At 44.9% G+C, this 23,862-nt stretch overlaps 1 protein-coding gene across 1 annotated transcript in view; it reads right to left on the bottom strand.

Moving 5' to 3' along the window:
• Window positions 1–14,599: 14,599 nt before the first annotated feature.
• Window positions 14,600–23,862, bottom strand: part of LOC146174284 (uncharacterized) — a 67,423-nt gene continuing 58,160 nt past the window's right edge. Inside the window, exons 7-8 of the mRNA XM_084585368.1 lie at window positions 16,252–16,442; window positions 14,600–14,746 (exon numbers count right to left, since the gene is read on the bottom strand). Of these exons, the coding sequence (XP_084441494.1) occupies window positions 14,600–14,746; window positions 16,252–16,442 (338 nt within the window). The remainder of the gene's footprint in view (window positions 14,747–16,251; window positions 16,443–23,862) is intronic.

The following is a 23,862-nucleotide window of genomic DNA, read 5'->3' as shown; positions in this document are numbered from 1 at the left end:
GTGGAATCATATTTTACTTCAACGGACAATAGGTGTGTCAGCAAGAATTTTCTTGCTCTTTCAAGCAAAGAGGTGTCTTTTTTAAGTTACCTTTTGTGCAGAAGGTGAACCCAGGGGTTGTTTCACGTGATTGTTTCGTTTTCTTCATGTTTGTTTTTCCTGGACCTTGGAGTAAAGGTCTTAGGCATATTTGTGAGTTAGCGCTTGTACTGTGGCTTTCTTTTATCTTGTCCTTTGTCTTCGTGTTCGCGATGTTTAAATTAATAATGAATAAGTACCAACTTGCCCAACAAAGTATCTTGGTGAACGAGACAGTTGCCTCGCAATGTTTCCGGCGCTGATGATAGATGGAGCGGAGAGCGCCGATTAATATGTATTTCTTTAGCTTTCGGAGTAATCGCGGTCTTTACGGGCCTGTGTTACCTCGTTTCTGTCGTAGATGAGGTCAAACTGAAGTGCACAGAAGGCAGGTTGCAGTTTCCTTATTTCGGCAACCCGAAGTAGCATATGAGTGCTCACGCTGCTTCGAATTCTGGATCGAAAGCTGCCGCCTGGCAGAAAAAAATAGAAAACAGTGAGCGGACCGCTAACGTTGGTTCAAGGTGTAAGGATGAAAAACAAATATGTTTGCCCGTTACAATATCTCAGCTTCTTGAGGCGAACCTCTCGTTTTTTGAGCTTATTGGACTTTCAGGCCAAACTTGAAAGGCGCGAGCTTTCACATGCAATGCACTTTGGGAGCTAAGCAAGCTGCAACCTACTTTCTGTGCCGTTGTGTATGCCCTCAGTCAAAAATGACGAGCAGAGATTGCTCCGTCGCCACCGCCCTCACTCCGACGCAAGCGACAAGTCATAAAAACGCGGTCCAGCTATCGGCAGCCGCCGCAAACATACTGAGGCACTGCCTCGGCTCCTGTGACTCTGGCATCTGTCTAGGTCACGGTATCAAGCATTTGGTTTAAGCGTGCTCGCGGCTGTTTCGTATTTGTTTCACAGTAGGGTTTTGTAAGACTATAGTGTTTTGCAACTTCCCTTGCAGATGTAAGAGCTGTTAGTTTTCCCCTGTCTCTCTTTACATGAGGTCCCCAACTCCTCACTCTGACTCCCGAAGAGGCGAAAGCAACAGTAGGATTTTATGCGCTGACCAAGTGCACATTAGCACATAGCCTTCCATAATAATTTGGTGGACTTGACAAGCTCGCCAGTCAACAGTTAGAACACTGTCATACAGATATAACCATCCCTGAATCGACCGCAGCCACATTGCCTCGAACAGCCGAATATCCACTGTTATCGCCAGGCAACTGTGATCGCTCCGACCGACCACAGTTCTCCAAACTGGCGTCGTAGTGAGAAAGAGGTGGCATGAGGCGGAAAATAAATTTTACTGCTCTTAAGGGTGGCGGTGGCATCGATGCACCATAGCTGTCACCTCTGCATCACACAGCATGTCTATTCGATGATGTTTGTCAACATGTGGAAGCTAGTAACGAAACGCCATTTCCATAATGTTGTTCCTCCTTATATATAGTTGCGTCACACGCCAGACTATTACCCAGAATCTCATCTTGTAATATCATCGCCGCCTCATGTACTATCCCCTTACATGGAAATCAAAATAAAACCTGTACCATTATCCTCTAAGTTAAAGAGCTGTTTGATAGTGCGGAGGAAAACGAACTACGACATGCGTTATGGCACGATCTTTGGAGCTGGTTGCTAACATTGAGAGCGAAAAAACGATTTCTCTAGAAACACCGACTGTTCACATATCTAGTGCTCACAATGAGTCCCATGGGCTGCTCATTGGCCAGTCGCGGTAAATTATTGTCTGTAGTGTCAATAAGTGTAGCCCACACATTCATTTTGATATCCTCTAACCGACGACTTTGCGGAGAGTCCCTTCCCTGCCCACTGTTTTGCGTTCATTTTCTATGGCCACAGTTCAAGAGCTTCACGATTTCATACTTGATGCCGCGGCTTGTCAAAACTATTTCTTCATTTTGAAACCTACATGAAGGAGGAACGCCAACATACAATCTACATAAAGATTCAGTTCCGGTGTATGCAACACTAATTAGGATGCCACAGATATAGGTTGTTTTGCAATGCGAAGAACCCATTTTCTACTAAGCTGAGTTCTATGTTTTCAAAAATCTTATAGCATTCATTCCGAATTTGGCATATTCAGAACACTTTGAACTTTTGGCTGTAAGCTAAAATGTCTTTCTTATTGTACTCTGGTTAGCCAGTCAGCACACCACTTAAAGTTCAACTTATGAATCTGTGACAAATCATTGCCACCGGAACCAATGCATCGCAGTTGTAAAACACATACGTGTTGAGAGCTGGATCGTGTATACGATTCTTCTTATACGAATCGTATAAGAAGAAAGCATAATTTTAATTAGCCTCATTCGCGGTCACTGAATCGGCAGAAAAAGCATAACTTACTTGAGCAATCGCAGATTCAACTTCAATAATTTCAGATGTAACCGTTTGTACAGCAGTTGTTTCTTCATTTTCATCCTGATCGCTTTCAGAATTCACCATTTTGGTGTCCGCCGTGCCCTCTAGGATTTTTTCTTCGTTCGGGTCACCAAAAAATATCCTCAATACGGCGCGGATCAACCTTCGATAGGACTGTAATGCCGATGCATGTCTTCCTTGTTCTGTGAAAATTTTAGGATATGGCGCAAACCTTGCCCATGGTATATTCATCTGTAAAAATGGCATGAGAAAAATGTGCTACCTCAGGCGTTCTCAGCAACAATAAATTGTTAACTTAAAATGATTTCACATACTAGTTGCAGATATTGAAGGCAAATAAAGCGATATTAGGTGCCCTATCTGCAAATGTAATGATAGTGGTAGTGGAAAATGACTCGAATTTTGGAGTGGCTAACCACTGATCGGAACTAGTAATCAGAACAGAGAAAGGGACTTTTCTTGAATTTTGCGATACTGGCGCCATGTTGTTGCGGTGTAGTGAAAGAGTGTAAAAAGGGTAGATATATATCTGGAACAGAATTGCTTACTAAGCACTCTATGTGGCTGACCGGCATAGTCAGATGTTTTTGTTGGTAGGCCATTGTGCTTACCTTTGATCGGAGAGAAATATTAGGTGCTAGCAGAATCAGAAGGAGCCATCTTCTTTCCCGACTGACGGCAATCTTATTAAGTGGATAGGTCTAATCTCTCCCAGCTCTGATTGTTACAAGCATGTTCGGGTTTTGCCGAGAAGCGTTTCAGCCCGGCGGACGCCTTCAACGGCTGCAACTCCGAAGTGGAGAGACGCAGGTTACGTTCCACTGCGCACACGCAACACACCACTGCTCGTTCAAGCTGCTATTTTTATTATCACACCAGTATATGGTACTGCCTCATGGTGGCGCCACGTGAAATGACTGTGAAAACAAAACAAGAAAGGATACTGCAGCAGGTCGCCCCCTTTATATTTTTCATGGACTATAGCGCTGCACGGGCTTGTGGATTCTAGTGCTTATCCCTCAACTTAAGCGTGCTGCAGGTTGACTTTGGCAAGTTTATAGCAGCGTTTTTTGTGCCACTTGTGTCATTATCGGCTAGCCCAGGGTCTGCAAGAAGAGTATAGTCGGTGTACCTCATCGTTCGTGGATGCCTGTAGACATCTTGCGCCCCAGGAGGTGCATCAGTTGGCTCAGATACTTCCGGGGATTGAAGTCGAAGGTGATATTCGTGCTCATGCGAGATAGTACCGTCACTAAGAGAGACTGTAGCTTCTGTCTAAGCTGCGGAGCTTGTGATAGGTGCAGATACCCACAGTGACCAATGCCGAAAATTATTTGTGAATACGTAGTCTCCTCCCACGTTCGGCAATAGAGAAAAACGGCACTGAAGTACGTATATTAGGGCGAAGAACATCCCAAAATGTCTTGAACATTCTTCCAATCAGCATGTGACATTGTGCTGTGCCTATTACTTCATGTGGTGTGGTTCTGTAATGAAGCAAGGACTATGAATTCTGGGTTTGAAATGAACCGGATCCACTTCTTGATCTTGTTATTGACAGACTTTATGACACGCTCTGCCGCACCATTCTAAGCTGGATGGTATTGAGGCACAAGCATGCGATCTTTTCCTTTACGTGTACTTTTTGTGGGAAATAAACCGAAACTGAAACGTATCAATAATTGCAGATATTTCTCATTTGCAGAGGTCCTGCAGTTTATGTCGTGCAAATGCTATTCGGAATTAATTGATAACAGTACCCGCTGATGTTGGCACCATGGGAAAACTTACCCATTACGGATAGGCGTCAGCAATGACTACGATTGTACGACCCTTGAACGCACCCCCAAAGTTAACGTGAAGCCTTGAGGAGTGTCTCTGTGGGAATGGCTAAGGCGTATGCTCAATATGCTCAACTGTACGCCGGTAAGCTTGGCCTTATGCAGAGCTCTTTAGCTCTCAGGAATGTCATCATCAATTTCAGTCCACCAGATATGGCTTCTGGCATATATTCTTGCTTTTCTCGATGCCAGAATGCCCAGCATGAAGTAAAATTAGGACTTTGGCTTGCAAAGGTTTAGGCATAACAACTTTTGAACCCCAAAGCGAGCAACTTGTTGAAAGCTGAGCTCACTGTTCCTTGGTGTGAATGGATTTCGCTTTGGTTCTCCTTGCAGCCTTCCCCTCGCCTGACAGACAGAAGTACACGGCTCAGGAGACCATCATTTTTCTAGCCTGTGCCAGAACGGCAGGTGACAACGGTCCTGGATATGCGTGTTTAAAATTAACATTTCAGCAGGTGTAGGCACATTCACGCTGTTTACTGGCAAGGCAACCTACTCAGTGAAGCTTCATGACTCATGTTTTGACCAGGCTTGCACACAAGCTTGTACTCAATGCAAAAATTTTCAATGCTCACCTAACTAGTCGTGGTGAAGATTGACTGGAATGGGTTTGCTATCACTCAGTATCCTCAGAAAGGCTTTATGAACCGTGTAAGCGATGATAGGAATGCCTCACAAGAACTGATGAAATATTTAATAGAGGCAAACATCTGGATGCAAAAGCAACGGGCTCGGCCATCACATTCCGTTTACCAATACTGTGTCAATCCCAAACGAAAAGGCATCACAGTTGCGACACAGTGGCTTCCCTGGCTTGAAATGCACTGGGACTGGGGCAGACGTTATTAACTGCTTCCCTGCATTTCATTTTTTCTTGCCCTTTTCCTCATACCAATTTCTTCTCGTTTATGAGAAGCAAATGCAGAAGACAGAGGCTTCCGGAAATGTTTGGTAGGAATCGTCTGTACAAATTCACAAGTCCCCAAAAAATTAATATTACTTTGTTTCTAGGTTCAATTGCAAAAAAGATAGCATATATATTGCTCAAACTTAGTGATAACCGTTGTTCGCTTATTATGTGTTGAAGATATTCATCTTGTTCAAAGGAAAAATGGCAGTTGTCGAGCTTCAACTTAAGCCCAATATTCCAGACTCGAGAAAGGAAAGCATTTAGGTTGCGAAGGTGCTCTATATCATTCGAGCCAGTGACAAGGATGTCATTGAAATAACTGCAACATATGGCAGTCCTCTGAAAAGGCTCTCCGTTTCCCTTGAAACAAGGCTGATGTCGATGACGCACAGAAAGGCAGACGTGTGTACTGAAACAATCCCCTGTCCGTAGAGACTGTGTCATATTTCATGAATCTTCATCAAGCGCTATTTTTTGTTACTCAAATCCAGCTTGGTGAATTTTTCACCTCCGGACAGCCTGGCCCAGAGGCCCTCAATTCTCGGAATAAGGTACTTTTACAACACAGTAACTGGAAAAATGGTAACCTTGCTGTATCCGCAAAACCTGACGCGTTCAGTATTCTTAGTCACTGGAACAATTGGTGGAGCCAAGACGAAAAAGCAACTGGCTCCAAGATACCTTCCCTCTGCAGGCGCTGAAGTTCTTGAGACACCCCATTCTTGAGGTGAAAGGGTAATAATCGGGGCTTGAAAATCCTCAGTACAACTACTTTCTGAACGTGAATTGTGGCTTTTGTACACTTTAAAGTTCCAACGCTCCGCTTAAATACTGCAGGCAATGCCCGAACGTTGCCTGCAATATCAAAAACAGGATTAAACTCTGATTTGGGGAGAGCAATCTTCAATGCTCAGTTCTGGAATCCAGTTTCGGCCTATCAGTGCAGGTAAAAGTTCTCCCGTCAGGAATAAAGGTAGTTCTGATTTTCTGTCACAGAACTGCACTGTGACATCAGCTTTACCTTAGGCTGGTTAAGTTTGCCAGAGTAGCTTGGAAGCAGTACTTCAGACTTCATGACAGGTACTGACAATAGCAACTCCTGAAGACGTTTTGCTTCCATGATAGAAATGCTTGCACCGGTGGCCAGCTCCATACAAAGTACCTTACCGCAAACGTTGACGGTTACAGTGAAGGGTGGCGAAGGCGCGACGCTGTCGACTAGTCACATTTCAAATGGATTGGCAGGAATTCCACTGTCAACGGTGTTGACTTGATCCTTTCCAAGCGAAGTTTTGCGAGATTAAGAATCGGATGCGTGCGTCTTTGTGAACTTTCCCTTACACGACTAAGCGTGTTTTTTTTCTTTGCATTGTACAGTCGAGCGATGTGTCCCTGCTTCCCGCAGTAAGTGCATGTACAGCTGATGTGCATGCCTACGCACAATAGGTGTGCGTCCTCGCAGCGATAGCATGTGACATGTCCTTTCGATGCCACGAGTTCATATGCGGAAAGCGCACATTAGTTGAGTTCGCTATCCCGCCAGCATCTTTCCTCGCGGCTTGCATTGCAAGTGCATTTTTTACGGCATCTTCAAATGCTAGGCCGGCTTTCTGAAGAAGCCTCCCCTGCACGGCTGTGTCATTGATGCCGTACACGATGCGATCCTTGATGTTGCTAAGTTCAGTTCCGAAGTTGCAATGCTCGAAGAGGCTTTAGAACGATGCTACAAAACTACTGACAGACCCGCCTTTTATGAGAACACGGTGTTGAACCTGAAACACTTCATGGCGGCAGATGACGTCGGGCAGTAATGGTCACCCCGAATAGAAAGAACTTCTTTCAGGATTTTTTCTGCGGATGGACGTGCATAAGGATGTCGAGGAAGAGAGGATACGTTTTCTGTTCAGAACTCAAGAAGGCAATTGTTTTTTTTCTGCAATGTCATTCGACACAGAAAGCCTGAAGGCGCTCTACGTAGCAGGGCCCAGCGTCTCGTCTCCTCCGCCGAGCGCTTTGATGGTGCTGAACATTGGCGTGACGAAATTCTTGCCTGCTGACAACAGTAGCAGAACGAGCACATGTGCGCAGAAGAGCAATCGAACATTACCGTGAACTGCTTGAATGACGTTTTTCCTCGTTGCCACTTGTTACGAGCTTGTTTGGGTTTTGCAAAGAAGCATTCCGGCCCGACGGATACCGTCAACGGCTACAGCTCTGAAGACGCAAGTAACACGTCGCGTTCCACTGCGCACACTATACACCGCTGCTCGTGCAGTGCCGCAATTTTATTATCGGTACCGCATATATTTTAAAACGTATCTGACCGCACTTTGTATGCCTTTTCAAACAGCTTTCCGTTCTGCACACAACTATGTGACTGATGATAAAATAGTAGTTTTTCACAGGCCACCATCTAGATCATAACATAGAAATGTAATTATATACGCAGTTTATTCTACACTAAGAGCGATAGGTACAACGCTGTCATTGAACACGAAATTGAAACCACAGCAAATGCGCGAGGGGCTTCTCAAGCTACAGCGGCGGCATGGCCTTCACTCTGAGTAATAGCAGGCTTGAATCCATTTTCTTTTATACAGTATCAAACGCTGGGCCTGATTGGGCTGCGGTTGCCAAGTCAACCGATTTTGCGATATCAAATACCAGAAGGCTACTCAGTTCACTGTTAAGTTATCTATCTCCTGTTACCTTTCAATGAGTGATTTTTCGGTCACAACGGCGAAGTGTACTTTCTGAAGAACTGTGGATAAGAATGGAGTCAACAGGCGCTTATCAACTGGAAAGCGAAGTAACCTTTCTTCGCATTAATGTCATTTGAGTAATATAATCATAAAAAGTAATAGATTCCAAGGTAGAAGAACTGTAACCACTTGCCGCCGTTAAGAGGGAACCCAGAACCTCAGTATTTTGGCGCTAGTGCTCTGCCGACTATTCTATGGACACGGCTTTTCGATCTTCCACATCCTTATATATTTATATTACGTGTCACCGGTCCTCGAGGGTGTCCGCCAGTGCCTGCTATCATACGTGATGGGATAAAGGAATGTGATCCAAACTGGAAGGTGTGAGATTGTGGGAGGCTGTAGATGCGACGGTGTGAGCCGCCTACGCTCCCTATGGAGTGGGAGGCGATGACAATCACTCTCAAGGATAGGTTAGCACGACATGTGTAACTAAGAATTCGAACGTTTGAAAATTCATCACCGTAGACATGTCGGTAGAACACTGGACATGAAATTCAGAGAATGTGGGTTCGTTGCTACCGGTGACATGTGGCGAGTTTTCAACCTTCTAATAGAATTTATTACATAATTACTTCTCGTTGATTAACACGAGGAAATTCTTGAGGCGTCCTTTTGTGTAAGTGGTTGTCTGGTACATTCTTATGTATGTTATGAAGAAGCCTCGGAGTTTTTCTTCAATGGTTTTCTGATCAGCTTAAACGAGGACTCAGAATCGCGAGGCTTTGACTTCAGAGGTAGCGCAAAATAGCTATTGCACAGCTCTCGCCCTCCCCGTTAGATCCCGTTCCTACTTAAAGCTCGCCTCATCATAGGATGTTGCACTTCAGCCTCTATGAATGAATACCTTAGAACGTGCAATATTGAACAGCCATAGAATTCCGGATGTGAAATTAGGATTTCCTGGTTTCTGAACCCACACGCGCAATGTCATGTTTTATTACTATATCCTTATTTGATTATCCTCGTAACTACATAATTAGTTCACATTATTACGCACAGAACGTCCCCTATGCTATGCTTTTTTTTGGGGGGGTGGCCATTCGCTCCTAACAAACTCATGACGAAGCCCCTCATTTTCTGTTTATTTGGTTGGTGAGCACTTCTAACGGGGGCTTCCAGTCTGGTTCCCTTGACTTTGTGGCATGCCATCGTGGTTCCGCCTCCAACGAAGACAACACTGTCAGCCCACCTGCCAAGCACTCGCAATTTGTTCTCCGTGGCAGCAGGACTGAATGCCGGCGCTTCGCTGTCCCATTTCCGCAGGCTTAGCGGATCCTGACAAATATATTTGTGGAGACCCGAAAGCGAGTGTGTCTGTGATTCATCTCTACAACTTCAAAGGTAGTGTAAAAGGGTTGTTACACAGCCCCCCTCCCCCCCCCCCCCCCCCCTTCCCGATAGATCCCGCTGTTACTTGACACTCTCCGTATTACTGGACGTTGCGCTTTCGCCCATATGGAAAAAGGCGGCGCTGGCGAATACTTTCTTTGATAGTTTACACGTAATCCAAATTCGCAATGAAGTGAATGATTGAACAGCCGTTGTATAGTTCTGTCGGCAGAGCGCAAGATGAGAAATTTGAAAGCCATTGGTTCGGATCACACCGTCGACATTTGTGGTTGTTGTTTCCTGTATTCTGAAATAACCTATATCCACGGTTGCATAAGTACTCACGCAGTTTGCATTAACTGTTTTAGCGCGCTTAGACGTAGTAGATGCAGTTAACGCAATTTGTTGATTTCGTTTTCCTATTCCTACTTCTGTTTTCAAACTAGATTTAAGAAAAGGTAAACGTGCTTCTACTAAACTATGGAGAAAGTAGTAGCGGTTGGGCGCATTAGTAGCTTTAAGGAATTCTACTTTGCAGTAAAACAATCTTGATGTGTTTGGTAGCAGCACCCATATGACAAGACCTATGCAATATAATAAATGTATTATTAATATTCTTTACTAGTAGTATTATTTATTAGGAGTATTCGTTATTGTCCTTTATATTTCATTTGCACACAATATGCCACACCTAAGCAAACAGCCCTTGTGTGTGGCTGCGCATCGATTCTTTAACACTTATTGCCGTTTTTTTTGCAAACATCACTTAAAATTCAAGCATAAACACAACACAATGATTCCTGAATGATGTCAGTCCAGGATATACTGAGTTCGCAACCTCTCGCGCTACGCTAGACGATAGGTAAAAGCCTAGCTGTCAACCGACTCAGCAAACGTAACAAATAAGTAGTTGTGTTTCTAATTTCGTTGTATTCAAACATTGTTGGCCTGTTGTTGTGTTCATCGTACCACATCCTTTGTTTCTGTACTTTTCCTGAAGGAATATTAGCGAGAGCGTTGTTTTCGCAATGATGATGCCGCAGGTACATCGCCGAAAACAGGGGGCTAATAAACACTTCTCAACACATGGGAAAGTGCTTCATGCGAGCCTCTTGCCTCTGAGTGTTGTGCGTGTACTTTACATGCATATTTTTTTCACATGTTTAACTGCCACAGCACATTCAATTCAACAGGGTGACGAAGACGCCCCTAATGACAAATTAATAACCAAGATTCGATTGGTGCATAGCGCTAAAAAGACAAGGACACAGCGAGACACACAGGACGGGCGCTATGTTTAGCGCCCGTCCTGTGTGTCTCGCTGTGTCCTTGTCTTTTTAGCGCTATGCACCAATCGAACCATCACCAACTCGCCCACGCTTCCACTCTTGTTAATAACCAAGTTGTCGGAATGCTTATTGAAAAAGCCCGGCTGAAAACACCCGTCACAGGCAAGGTTTTGTTAGCATGGCAGAACATAAGTGCTCTTTACGTTTGTGCATTATTTAGCTTCGTTGATAGCAGCTGCATGACCATCCGGAGCGTCCACGCTGACGCAACGTTCAGCCTTAATAGACCTGGGATCTGGAATGTCTTCCTACGATTCCACTTCGATGAGTGAGATCGACTGCTCCGCCGCTTTCCTGCCTCTCGCAGTTCATCTGAACACTCTGCCCTCAGAAGGAGTTGTCTTCCCTTCCAAATCATGAATAGAAATTAAAAATCGGTCAACGTAATAAGCATCCCGGAGTGGCTGTTCGGTGGGACATCATTATAAAATAAGCTCTGTCCGCGTAATCATCAGTTCTGCATTGTACTTTGGCCTGACATATTCTTCCCTAGCACGTCCAAGTCACAAATATCAAGCACCATCATAGTGTACCTGCCACCAGTGGCGTATGGTGCAAACCATGCGCTGTTAAGCTAGTTTTCCGGGTAATGCTCTTGCACAAATATATTTCGCACTTCGGTCTAATACAGCACGATGCCTTTTTATCACCTCGACGGCAGTAGCCCCCTTCAAGATGGAGCGGGTGCACAACAGCTGTCCAGGATGTGGAGCACTCCAAGCCGGGTCTATGAAGATCCGGAGCGTGCACCTACTCATCCATCACTTCTAGTTGATCTGCTTCCCTAATAAGGTGCATTTGTTAAACTAAAGCTATTTTGCCCTCATCGAGTCATCTATTTTTCTCATATAGAAAGTGTCACTCAAAATCCCTGCCACAAAATTGCAGCTGTAGCCAACTCAGACGAGCCAGTAGACCTTCGTGCTCGTTTTAACTACTTGTTCCATAGCATTGGCACCCTGCTTATCCAGAAAATATTCAAAGATATTAAAAAAACATTCTAAAAACAAGGATGAAAATGACTTCTCTGAGCATCCTGCTCTGTCGCCTTGGCTCTTCCTTATCTCTTAAGTCCCATTCACGCAATACAACAGCTCACCTTAGCAGCTCAAAAGCTACAAAAAGAAGTGCACTGTACCCTTCGTACCAGGACCTATGAGAGGAAGGCACCGTGTTAGAAATGCTGCTGTAGGAACTGTGCTAGCAAGGAAAAAACTTAGGGAGCGACAGCAAGACAACTACTCTCACTCTTCAAGAAGAATTCTAGAACAGAAGCTACCTTCACTTGACCCACTTCCAAAAAGCACTGAGCCACAAGCCAGTGTCAACGTTCGGTTATTCGTAAACATCGGGAACTACGCTACTGTGATGATGATGAAAGCTTTTATTTAGAGCAACAATTGAGACAAGAGGAAGGCTGTTTGGGTGTCTAGTTCGAGATACGATTGGTAAATGCCGCTGTCCGCACTCTTTCAACGAAGTGCGAACTGGATAGGATCGGCTCCAAGCTCTCCCACAGTAGACTATTTATTATGTCAATACTGCTAATCTTCTACCAAACCCAAAATATGTGGCATAGGTTTGTCTTCTTGCCACAAAATTTGCACTGCTCCGAAAGGGCCTCTGGCTCAATAGTGGGAATAATATATCTGGATTATAAAGGATATAATTTCGAGCCATCAAAACTGACACTTCCCTGATTATTAATACCATAACATTACGACGATATCTCGGAATATGTTGTTAACTGGGAGGGGGACAGTAAATTAGTAATGTAGGACATAGTGGGATGTCGGGAACGAAACATCGGGCGGGAGGGTGTCCTTTACCTGTTTTTCTTTAAATTTAAATTTAAGTTCAATTTCCTTTACCTGTCCGGTGACCTGCATGAATATCAGCTCCTTCTGTACAGGTGACATAAGTTGCGTTGTGCGCTTGACCGCCTCGATCCTCGTCCTTTAATGGCGGATACGATCCTTCGTATGTGGCCACGGCAGCCGACTGCCTTCAATGCATACAGAACCATCGGCTTGTGTGACAAATTCTGACTGTAATCCATGTCCCCTTTCTATTCCCCTCTTTAATCCCCTTCCGTCTGTCTGTCTGTCTGTCCGTCCGTCCGTCCGTCCGTCTGTCTGTCTGTCTGTCTGTCTCTCTGAATGTCTGTCTGTCTGTCTGTCTGTCTGAATGTCTGTCTGTCTGTCTGTCTGTCTGTCTGTCTGTCTGTCTGTCTGTCTGTCTGTCTGTCTGTCTGTCTGTCTGTCTGTCTGTCTGTCTGTCTGTCTGTCTGTCTGTCTGTCTGTCTGTCTGTCTGTCTGTCTGTCTGTCTGTCTGTCTGTCTGTCTGTCTGTCTGTCTGTCTGTCTGTCTGTCTGTCTGTCTGTCTGTCTGTCTGTCTGTCTGTCTGTCTGTCTGTCTGTCTGTCTGTCTGTCTGTCTGTCTGTCTGTCTGTCTGTCTGTCTGTCTGTCTGTCTGTCTGTCTGTCTGTCTGTCTGTCTGTCTGTCTGTCTGTCTGTCTGTCTGTCTGTCTGTCTGTCTGTCTGTCTGTCTGTCTGTCTGTCTGTCTGTCTGTCTGTCTGTCTGTCTGTCTGTCTGTCTGTCTGTCTGTCTGTCTGTCTGTCTGTCTGTCTGTCTGTCTGTCTGTCTGTCTGTCTGTCTGTCTGTCTGTCTGTCTGTCTGTCTGTCTGTCTGTCTGTCTGTCTGTCTGTCTGTCTGTCTGTCTGTCTGTCTGTCTGTCTGTCTGCCTGCCTGCCTGTCTGTCTGTCCGTCCGTCCGTCCGCTCGCCCCAGCGCCACTTGTGGCAGGAAGGAAATGTTCAAATCGTCCAACATCCTGCGGCCCGTCTTAGTTGTGGCCAATCGCATCAACTGCCTAAAAATACCCAGCCGTATTGTGTACCCCCAGTTTTAGCAAACGCACCGTAGATGCTTTTCTAAGTTTTGGCGTGTGCAGGACACGACTCGTTTTCAGTTTTAAACCCCGTGAAACACGGTAACTCGAACCACCTTTGCAGGCTGAACTGTTTGAAACTATTTTGCGCAAGAAGGAGCGCAGCGGTGTTTGCGCATCCTTTTCAAAGCGCACACCCCTGTGAGAGCCGGGCGCCAGGCCGGTGGACGCATGTACCCATTTTTACCGGTGGGTGTCCAGCAGCGGATTTCGAACGAACCACCTCAAGCAGCTGAGACGGACGCATAATGAGCCCGAATGTCTTTTTATAAGCCACTAGAATGATAACTGGTTTAAATTAGCCTTCCTTATACGAAGGTACAGGTCCACGTTCACTAAGGCTTTATTACCCTAAAAGTATCCTCATCTTGCATACAATTCTTCCTGGATGTGATCCAAGGTATGATATAGATGACTTGTCTGTATACACCGTTCGGGGCTTGGTGATCGCTGCTGCATTCACGTTCTTATTGTTAAGCAGCCCCAAAATTTTATCACCTCCACCTCAAGTAAAGCTGTTTAGTGGATCGATATTTTCACCGGTGCAGAAAACCCCATAGTTCTGAACTACAGTGACCGCCTCTGGCAGGGCCGCATTCATCTGTGCCGAGTTGCTATCCGTTGCCCGTATCTATGGCATCCGCATAATGAGCGTGGCATATTCTCTTCATGTCATTAAGTTGTTTTAGTAATGTTTTTTATTGCCTCAGGGCTTAAAGAAATATGTAAAAAGAAAATAAAAGGCGAAATAAATGAAAGAAAAAAAAGGTGGGCTGTTCTAATCAAGTTCAAGAGGGAACGATGATAAGGCTCCTGCGTCGAAGCAATATAAGATGGGTTGTTCTGCGAAAGGTCCACTGCTGTCAGGTGCAGAACTCTCGTGGGCTTCACTGCCGGGCAAACCCACAAGTGGTGAATATCTGCCTCTTTTTGTGAGTTGCAGACAGGACACCCTGGACGTGGATTAAGTTTCCTCCAGGGGCATGAGGGAAATGTCCAAGAGCAGTAGGGCAAGGAGCGCTCCCTGAGGCATCTCTCTTATGGCCATGGGTATCGGAACGGACCTCATGGCGTAAATCTTGATGTCCTCTTGCATATTATGCAAGAGATCCTTGACAGAATAAAGGTGCACTTTCCGCAGTGAGTAGATTTTGTAGAATCTTGGATTGTTTCAAGTTGTCAAATATACCCTTAAGAACCAGCGCCAGTATCGCCCTGCTGTTGTGGCTTCATTGAGAATCGATAACATCTGCCTTCAATTGCGTCCTGGGTTGGCAAGTGAGTATAAATCCCCAATACCTATCCGACAGCTTGATATTCGATATGCGACGAAAACCACACCTGTACCGCCTTCTCCATCAGCTTCCCTATGCACGTTGTAAGCAAGACTGGACTCCGGTTACTGATGATCACAACCTCTCCAGGCTTAGAATTATGCTTACATCTGCCATCTACAAAGCCCTGGGTATCTGTGCCCTTCTCTAGCTTTGCACTTTGCCGTGAAACAGTGGGATTGCTGGCAAAGGTTTAATCTACAAACGCTTGAACATCATCGCTGTTGAGGGAAATTATTTGTGCTAATGAAGCAGCTGACCAACCTCGCGGTAGTAGCTCTCCAACTTGGCCACAGATAGCGCATAATTTGTGGTAGCGCAGAAGAGTTACCGAGGTTTCGTTGATAAGGCTATTATTGAACCTTCGCCTTAACGAAAATAAACTGGGGCTCTACCCATCCCTTGCAGAAAGGATAGCTTCTCCCCTCCCTCCGTGCTTTTTGAGCATTTAATTCTCGTTATAATTCATATCACTTCAGGATAATTTCTACGGCTGAAAATGGTAGGTCTCCAATTTTTTTTCACTGTTCTGCTCCGTATTATAAAAAAAAAAACACTTCGTCACGGTTCAACATCTGCTACTTGACCGTTTCCCTTGGCGTCAAACCTGCTCGCGGAAAGCTTATCCTCTCCTTTTTCTATAGCCGAACTGACCCCCCATTTCAGAACCTTAGCTCAGTTCAATTTACCCCATCTGACTTCTGCACTGCTGCAGTACTATTTGTTTATGCTATAATACTGCGCACAGCTCATGGCGTATGTATGAGATTCCTTCCAGTAAGCAGATTCGAGTGAGCTTTACGGCTATTTCATTCACTGTCTGCCGACTTTGAACATTCATGTATTTCTCTTTCTAAACTTTATGCTTGACGTCTCAGTTAGTCGTTGATTAATTAAAATACGTCTTTTATATAACGACCTGGCAGCACTTCTTTCTCTAGGCACCTGTACGGGCATTAGGCCCCCATGCAGTAACGCCTGGCCATTCGGGTTGGTAATAGCGCCTGCAATCATCTTATGTGTCTTCTGGCTTCGTCCTTCGTGTAAGTTTCACGGTCACTTCTTTACTCACGTATTGTGTATTAGTTAACCATTTGCTACATAATAAAAAACTCACGTATTTTAATTTAGTTAAACATTTTCTGTTTGTGGGATTTTGTTTTCAGCACAGGTTAGATGAATCCACTACTTGCATTTGAAAGCTTCTGTCGTTTATCTATTTACCTAGCATAGCAAACATGCATACTAAAGAAAACGGGTTTCCGCATGTATCATTACTTACTGACAACCTGTAGTTCTCATTCTCCCTGAAAGGCACAGCAGTTATGGTCGACAAAGCTCTGAAGCCGGATTTTTTCAATACTTCTTTATATGTCTTCGCAGTACGCTCTAACACGGGCCAGTTCTCAATGCCAAACGTCTTCAGCATTGAAAGAATAGCTTCTTTAATCGTTTCAGTTCGATGCGATGCTTCTGAAAAAGTACAAACATTAACAATGTACTAAGGAACAGTGTGATAATAATGTAGTCATTATCCTTGACAAAACACTGTTCGCACATCCAAATTACTCATGTCAACAAATAGCGGCAACAACACTTATATGTCGTTATAAAAAGCGCAGAAAGAGACAAAGATGAGAATTGTTCGGGACTAAATTAAAATTATTCATCTCACTTCGGATATTGTGTTTTGTGATCACTTTGCAACGAAATGAAAAGACGACTAAATCCTGCTTGCTCTACAAGCCAGGACTATGCAGTAGTGTTTCTCAGCGGTCACATAAATCGGCCATTTCCTGAAAGCTGAGCTTTTTAATATTCTTTATCTGTGCTGGGGGTAGAAAGTAATTATATACGCACGGCCTTTACAAGCACTTGGTGGAGGTTCCTGATTCGGGACACTAGTGACGTCTGCTGTCAGGCGGCTCAACCGACAAGGACCATTGCGCCTGTAGGTGAGAGCAGCTGAGCAAGGTTGCCTCTCAGTATCCCAGTTCGGTTCAGCTGAGGAAGGACAGCGATATTTGAGAGGTAGACCCACACTTTGTGATATATATTCGCAGACATCGCACCACAGTGTGAGCATCTGCAGAAGAAAGAAGGGTCAAAATGTTTTAGAGCTACCGGATACACCAACGTGTTCTTATGGATGCGGAAAAATAGTCGCTCATCCATATTTAAAATGCATTTACAAGGACAGGAGTAACGGCTGCGGCTAGATTGGAAGTAACGGATGATAGCTTTCAACGTGTGAGTTGTTAAAGGGTCAGGGCACTGGCCGGACGGGAATGAACTTCTTGGAGAGAGACCGGGTGGTCGACAGCATCGACAGAGTCGTTTCAGCTTCCTGTAAGCAGGATCCAAAATAATGTATCGATGAGCTGGGTCATCAATGTTGGAGCTAATGAGAAACATTCAGTAGGCTGGATTAGGGTTACAGCCGTGTTATACGTTCCGACAGGCTCCGCGCGAGTCGGAAATACATATTGAGAAGGAGTGGGACGCCACTAATGCTGTACCGACCTCCTCCGCATGAGATACGAGCGTGCTTGAACTTTTGAAACTGACTCTTTTAGTTTCGTGAACGACTGTGGGCGTGTACCATCTCCCCTGGTGTGGACCGAAAGCATCCATGCAGTGAAGGCTAGATTGTAACCATAATTCTTGGAGAGAAATTGCACCGGCGCCAGCCAATGGCCATCATAGTCTTCGCATGTCATTTTGGGGGAAAAAGAACGCACGTAGAATGCGACCCGATCTTTCATAAGTGTTGTGTGTTAGATATGGAGTCGGGTAAAAAAACTGAGATGGCACGCCGTCTGTGACAAACGCGAATATTGATTACTAGGTGAACTTTTCGCAATTTCTTGAACCTGTTCACCATTAGCAGCCCCAAGAGACGCTCGTGGAGTTTTTCACCGTGAGTTGAAGGAAACGCTTAATAGTTTTTGGAGGAGAGAGTTAGACGACATCTCTATCTTACTTCCTGCAGGCGAAAGTACGGACGCGAATGCAAAATTCGACAAGTTATGGCAGTATTTCCCGGACGCAAGCCATCTTTACTGTCACAACCCTTTTCTTTAGTTACGACCCCGGCTGGCCATATAACCAACCTGGTCCGCCAACTCGCGGACTTCAGGCAGTGTAGTGTCTGACTTGCAATACTGGGGAATGAAAACTAGGAGGTATTTTGCTTAAGGAGTTGAACTGATTGAAGCGTCATGTGTGGTCCACACATAAATGTCTCTTAGTGTTTGCGCGAGGTGTCTAGTGTGTCCAGTTCAAGTATGGACTCCATACTGAAGATGTGTTTGAGTTTCTCTACGCCTCTCAGTAGGATCAAAATCGAGATGAAAGAGGCGCCCCATCTGCCACGCAACCATGCTACCCTTACCATGATTTAGAGTAGGGGACCTGGGCCGCGTGCTCAGCCACTCTATGGGCGAAGTTGAAAATTCAACCACGAAGATTTCTGTTGCTTCTGCCTGCGCCATCAGCGGAAGAGGCACTGTCGTACTTCCCATATGTGGAGGAAGTGATAGTCGAAGTCAGAGATTACGTCTAAGAGCTGATTCTGAGTTGCTGTGAATCGAAAGGGTGAAACCCATTGTTGGGACGATAAGATGTAACGCTGCGCTGTAATGAACGTTGTTTTGTCTAAATTTTGCTAACTTCTTCCTGTTTGGAAATCGGAATTGTGTTGTGAATTAGGAGATTAAGAGACTTCGGATCGTTGCATTGAATTTGCAGGGCTGGCTGCCGAGGGTTTCCTCAATGCTTAGCGTATCTGTATGTTAAATATTTTGAGGAAAGGACTCCGAGCAGCTGCCTTTTGAAACAAAATTATCAAGTCGGTTTGAATGGATGGGTCAGTGTGAAGAATGAAGCTTAGCGCGAATATAACACCGAAAACCTGAGCTCTCTATTTTCTCGGCGACGGTAACGCCAGACCCGACTGGAGACGCTATAGATAGCTACAATTGGAAGTGAGCTGACCCGCTGGAGAGTTCCATGGAAGAAATGTTTCGCAATTAAGGGGAATAGTTTACATTGACATCGTAGATGCGTGGGCCCTGTTTGCGAAGAGGTAGAAGAGCCACCAGAAACTATGAACAGGAAATTTGGAGACCCAGACCGACAAACGTACCTGCATAATTTTTGTACGCGCAACAAAAAAAAAACGCATTCCTGACGAAAGATCGTATTGTTTGTAAGTGTGGTTCCTATCGCTGGTTTTGGAGGGCTACTATGGCGGGTAACTACTCTTGCTTACCCAGGTAAACACGAAGATTGGCGTTATGTAGCTGGCACGAAGATCTCTGTAATTACAATGTGTTATGTTAATAGCAAAAGCAGAGTTGGAAAGGGAAGGTAGCTGTAAATGGGCGCCTCACCATCAGTAAGCCTGAAAGTAAGTTTGGAGGAGGCAGTACACCAGCGCTAACACACAAGGGCTGGAAAGCTCGAAAAAATTGACCATCGCTACGAGCTTGGTCATGATTTTTCGCTTTCTGATCACGCTACCTTGGCTGCAGTTCATCATTAAGATAAAGAATTCCGTGAGTGCTTTGTATAAAAATGGACCTGAAAGTACGTACCTGATCACAAAAAATGGTGCGATAGATATATCCGTACAGCAATTCTCCTTTGTAAAAAAAAGCGACACGGGAAACGGCAGCTCGGATCTTCAGTAACTGAAGTCTTCACCACAAACTTAAGCATTTCGGTCACTCTATAGTGAACGAAATGCGGCCGCGCAAAAATTGGATAACGCAAAGCGTTGCGCGACCTATGGTCATTGTACCTGTCAGCGCGAGAGGCGGACAAGTTAATGCTTTTTTGGCCCGCGCTCATCACTGACGCTCCAATAACGGCTTGGAAAATGATGACGTTTAGGTACCCGTAAGAGACCCTGAGAATAATTTATTTCAATTTATACTCATTTTCAGCTTGCGCAGCGCTGCAGTTGTGTAGAGATTTTGCTAAACCTTGCCTGAACATTGCACTTGTTGTTTTTAAAGATCCCACATCATAGTTAGTGGGTGTTGTAAAAAACGACGAAGAGCCAACTGTTTCCAAATCAATTCGGGGCATAGCTCAGGCTGTGAAATGAGCTTCAAAATTATTTCTGCGGAGCATGTTTGGCATGCAAAATCGGCCTGTAGTGGTGCCACACGCATTACTTTTATTGGCTAGCTGCAACGTATGTAAGGTTCATAGTTGAAGAGTTGTCCTTGAGTGATGACATCACTAAATTTCCTTTTATCACCTTGAAGATTAGAACTATTACTCTATTTAAGCTGGTAAGTTTAGACATGTCCTTTGTTAGGGAAGAGCCAAAATGTTAGGATCACGAAGAAACACAGAATGGGCACTATAGGCGCTTACTTCCGACTGCGCCCTTACATCGATTGGAGCCAAACTCTTCAATCTAAGGGCGTCACATAAAAATACACAAAACCCAATCATTAAGATGGAGCGAAGAAGAGCGTCCACATTGTGCCGTATGCAAGATACGACGCGATAACCACATACATGCATGCATTTATAAGACATGAACGGGGCTGATGGAGCATCAAAGAAGGATTTATCGATATTCTGAAGAACGATGGTAGCAAAAGCGGAACCAAAATACCGTTGTAGAAATAAAGATAACTATTTGTGACAAATTTATTGTAAGCTCGTAAAGGGTTGATAATAGTGCCTAGCCTTTATGAGGAGCGGAAATAAATAGAAACCACGAAAGTAAACAAAAACAATGAGCTCGCACACAAGGAAAAAGTTTAGGATAAAAATAACTTCATTGAATAAAGCATCTGAACATGCTTATTCATTTTTACTTACAAAATTCAAATTCATGCTAGCGCGTAAGTAACCTACATTTGAAATAATTTAGGCTACAATAACCTCATACTGCTCTCGTCTTTTTGTCGTGCTATTATGTCTACCTTCAAATGGTAGGTGACAATAAAATTGGTATTAATATAAACATCTGCATTCATACGCAAATTTCTGCACTTCTGAATATGTTCCCCAAACAGCCGCCAGCATACATGAACAAAGAGAATATGCACTCTCGTTTCCCCTACTGAGATTTGGTCACAGAAAAGCATAAAAAAATAACCGGAATAGAAAAGAATTTCGCACACCTCCTCATGTTATATACAGCTTGCTTTTTTGCAATTATCATGAGCTTTCTTTGATATCACATTGTGTATCTGAATAATTGCATGCCACCGAGAATGCTACAAAGATAATAAAGGTAACATCCAAAGAATACCCCTCAGAACCGAAAGTCAAACGTGATGTCTGTTTGGCAATAGCGATTGCGAGTGGCCCATGCAGCGGCCAGCGAAGCTGAGCAGCTAGTAACGCCGCAGGTTGAAAACCTGCTCGCAGCCGTAAATATATATATTTTTTCCATATCAGATGAAGGATGCGTTTTCGAGCAACAGTTTATTAAACGTTAAGCGCGACAAACAAGATCTCCTGGGCTTACATGGAATCACTCAGGCCGAGCCGCTTCCCAGGCACTAAGTCCGCCAAATGACTGACTCCCATGCCTGTCAACGCTCAAGTAGCGAGCCGTCAGCCGTCAAACAATCATGGCCGCTCTCCCACCGCACCTGGCGGGCCTGTCTGCTACTGCCGCTGCGTTCATGGTGTGTGGGTCCAACGCACCTGCGCGGGCAGTCAGGTTAGCAACTATTGTGGTGCCTTTTCATGACCAGCACCCGTGCCGCACGCCGTAGCGCCTCCGACTTCAGTAAATTCATGCCGCTCTCCAAGCAAGAGCCCGATTCTATCAATTTTTCATAACAGTCTTAGTTTTGACACCGGTACCTTTGCGGGATCCAGGACCTGCCGCCTACGTACCGGCAGCTCGAGTGGATGCGTCATCCACCACCCCCATTGGTTTCACAGCGGTAATACTAACAGAAGTACGAATGGTTCTTGCATCTCTCCTGCTTTAATTTTTCTTAATTATCTTTGCCTACTGAGATGTCCGTAGATCAAATCGTTTCTCGGGAGAGTGAAGACAGTTTCTAATAGCGCCCCCACGCATCTTCATAGGCTGGATCACACAGGGTTGCCCTACCCTGAAGACATAAATCCGCCGGGTTTCCACTGGCGCGACCTTGCAAGATACAGCCGGTGCAGCCCATCCCTGGACTATAGCGGCCGGCGAACCTGCTCTTATTTTTCGCAACCTTGGAGCAATCACCTCCAAGTGAGGCGGCTTATTTACTTAGATGACAGGGAGTCGTTGGTTCCCCAGCTTTATCCATAATCGCGTTTATCGGTAGCGACATCATCGCTTAAGGCTGCAGTCTTCAATGGGGCCCGCCAAAGTGGCCCACAAGCAGAACAGTGGAACCCATTTTAGAGAGTTAGACTTCCTCAGAGGCCGATCTCCGAGGTCACAGTCTACCACCTGAGAATTTACCAACGTGGCCTCCTATTGACAGAACTACAAGAGCGCGCAAGTGTTCTAGTCTTACTTCTAAAAAAAATCATAGCCAAAGGCTGCAATCCGCTCAGTTACAGGCGGAAACAACCCCTGCGAGTGACCAGCCAAACGTTGCGCGGAACAAACTATGTCACCAGGCAGACCTGCTCCTCTTTAACTGGTAACTGGTCCGTCTCTATGTCCCCTCTGTTTCTGCAGAGGGGTGCGGCCTCAACCGCGTTGCGTTCCCGCTCTAGCCACGGAGTGGCCTGGACTTACAGGCCAGGCCAGACATGGGCTTAGCTATGGCAGGAAGATGTTAGCACCACACGCTTCAATCCCCTAGGCTAAGTAGAGACTTGGGTTCCGTGAAATAGACAACTGTGTCCATTTTTGCATCAAAGAAGTAGCTGCTGGAATAACGAACTTCTTTTCACATATATAACTATAAAAGGACTAATAGTCTCGGGGCTGCACAAAATTAAAGATGAAATTGTGCCTGAAACCATTTTTACAGCATCTTCCATTATTGTTTTATATCTTATGAATACTAATCCATTTATTCAGATGTTGTTGTCGTTTAATTAAAAGCTAGATGAGCTGCTCAGTAATAAATAATTTTGTAGTTTCTGCAACAGAGGTCTAGAGATATGTCATAAGATTAGTTGAAGACGATAAGCCCCAGCTCCAGCATCCCCATTGAAAAAGTTGCTTTAGAAACTATGTCCCAAAACATTTTAAGTACTAGTAATATTCGACGACTACGCTAGGTACTGTGGGACGTGCATCAGCATGCATACTTTAGCTGCTCTGAGCACATATTAGGGTACTAGACATAATTTCTTTGCCATCCTTGGCCTGCATTGCCTGTGGAGTCTTCTCGCTTGTAATATGTTACTTTAAGGAAATAAGCTGTCATCCTGATGAACTCCTCTTCCTGCTATATCTACGCTCCACCTAGAAAACGGTGTATCTTGTCTACGTCCTCCTCTTCATCAGTTGTTGCACTCAGCAAGATAACCTTTTACCATTTCCCCGAAACTATACTGACATCAGAATATGTGAACTCGGGGAATGCTTCGCATTTAAAAATAATGCCTGCCAGGCTTTTTCAAAACATGCCTGGTTTAGTGTGGGCGTGCATGGTACAGTCTTTGTCAAAAGTGTAGGGCCCAGAGGGTTTGCTTCTGAGCCGCTGAGTGCGGCTCGTAATGCATCTCCAGTATTCCGAATCTCTCGATGGTGAGATGATTTTTTTCCTACCCTCTCCAATGGGAAGGACCTTCACTAACGCTAGATTAGCGCCGCTATTTGACTCAAAAGCACACCCCCGGGCTCTACACTTTTGACAAAGGCTGTACCTCACGAGCATGTAATGCTTCCGCATTATCACAACTAATATTATTTACGTTTCCTCCAAGTTTTTTTCCTTTGTCATTTGCC

This window comes from Amblyomma maculatum, chromosome 11, assembly GCF_055883805.1.
Source record: "Amblyomma maculatum isolate TAMU_Amacu chromosome 11, ASM5588380v1, whole genome shotgun sequence".
NCBI lineage: Eukaryota > Metazoa > Arthropoda > Arachnida > Ixodida > Ixodidae > Amblyomma > Amblyomma maculatum.
The sequence above is the reverse complement of the archived record's forward strand: the minus strand, read 5'-3'. Positions and strand labels throughout refer to the sequence as shown.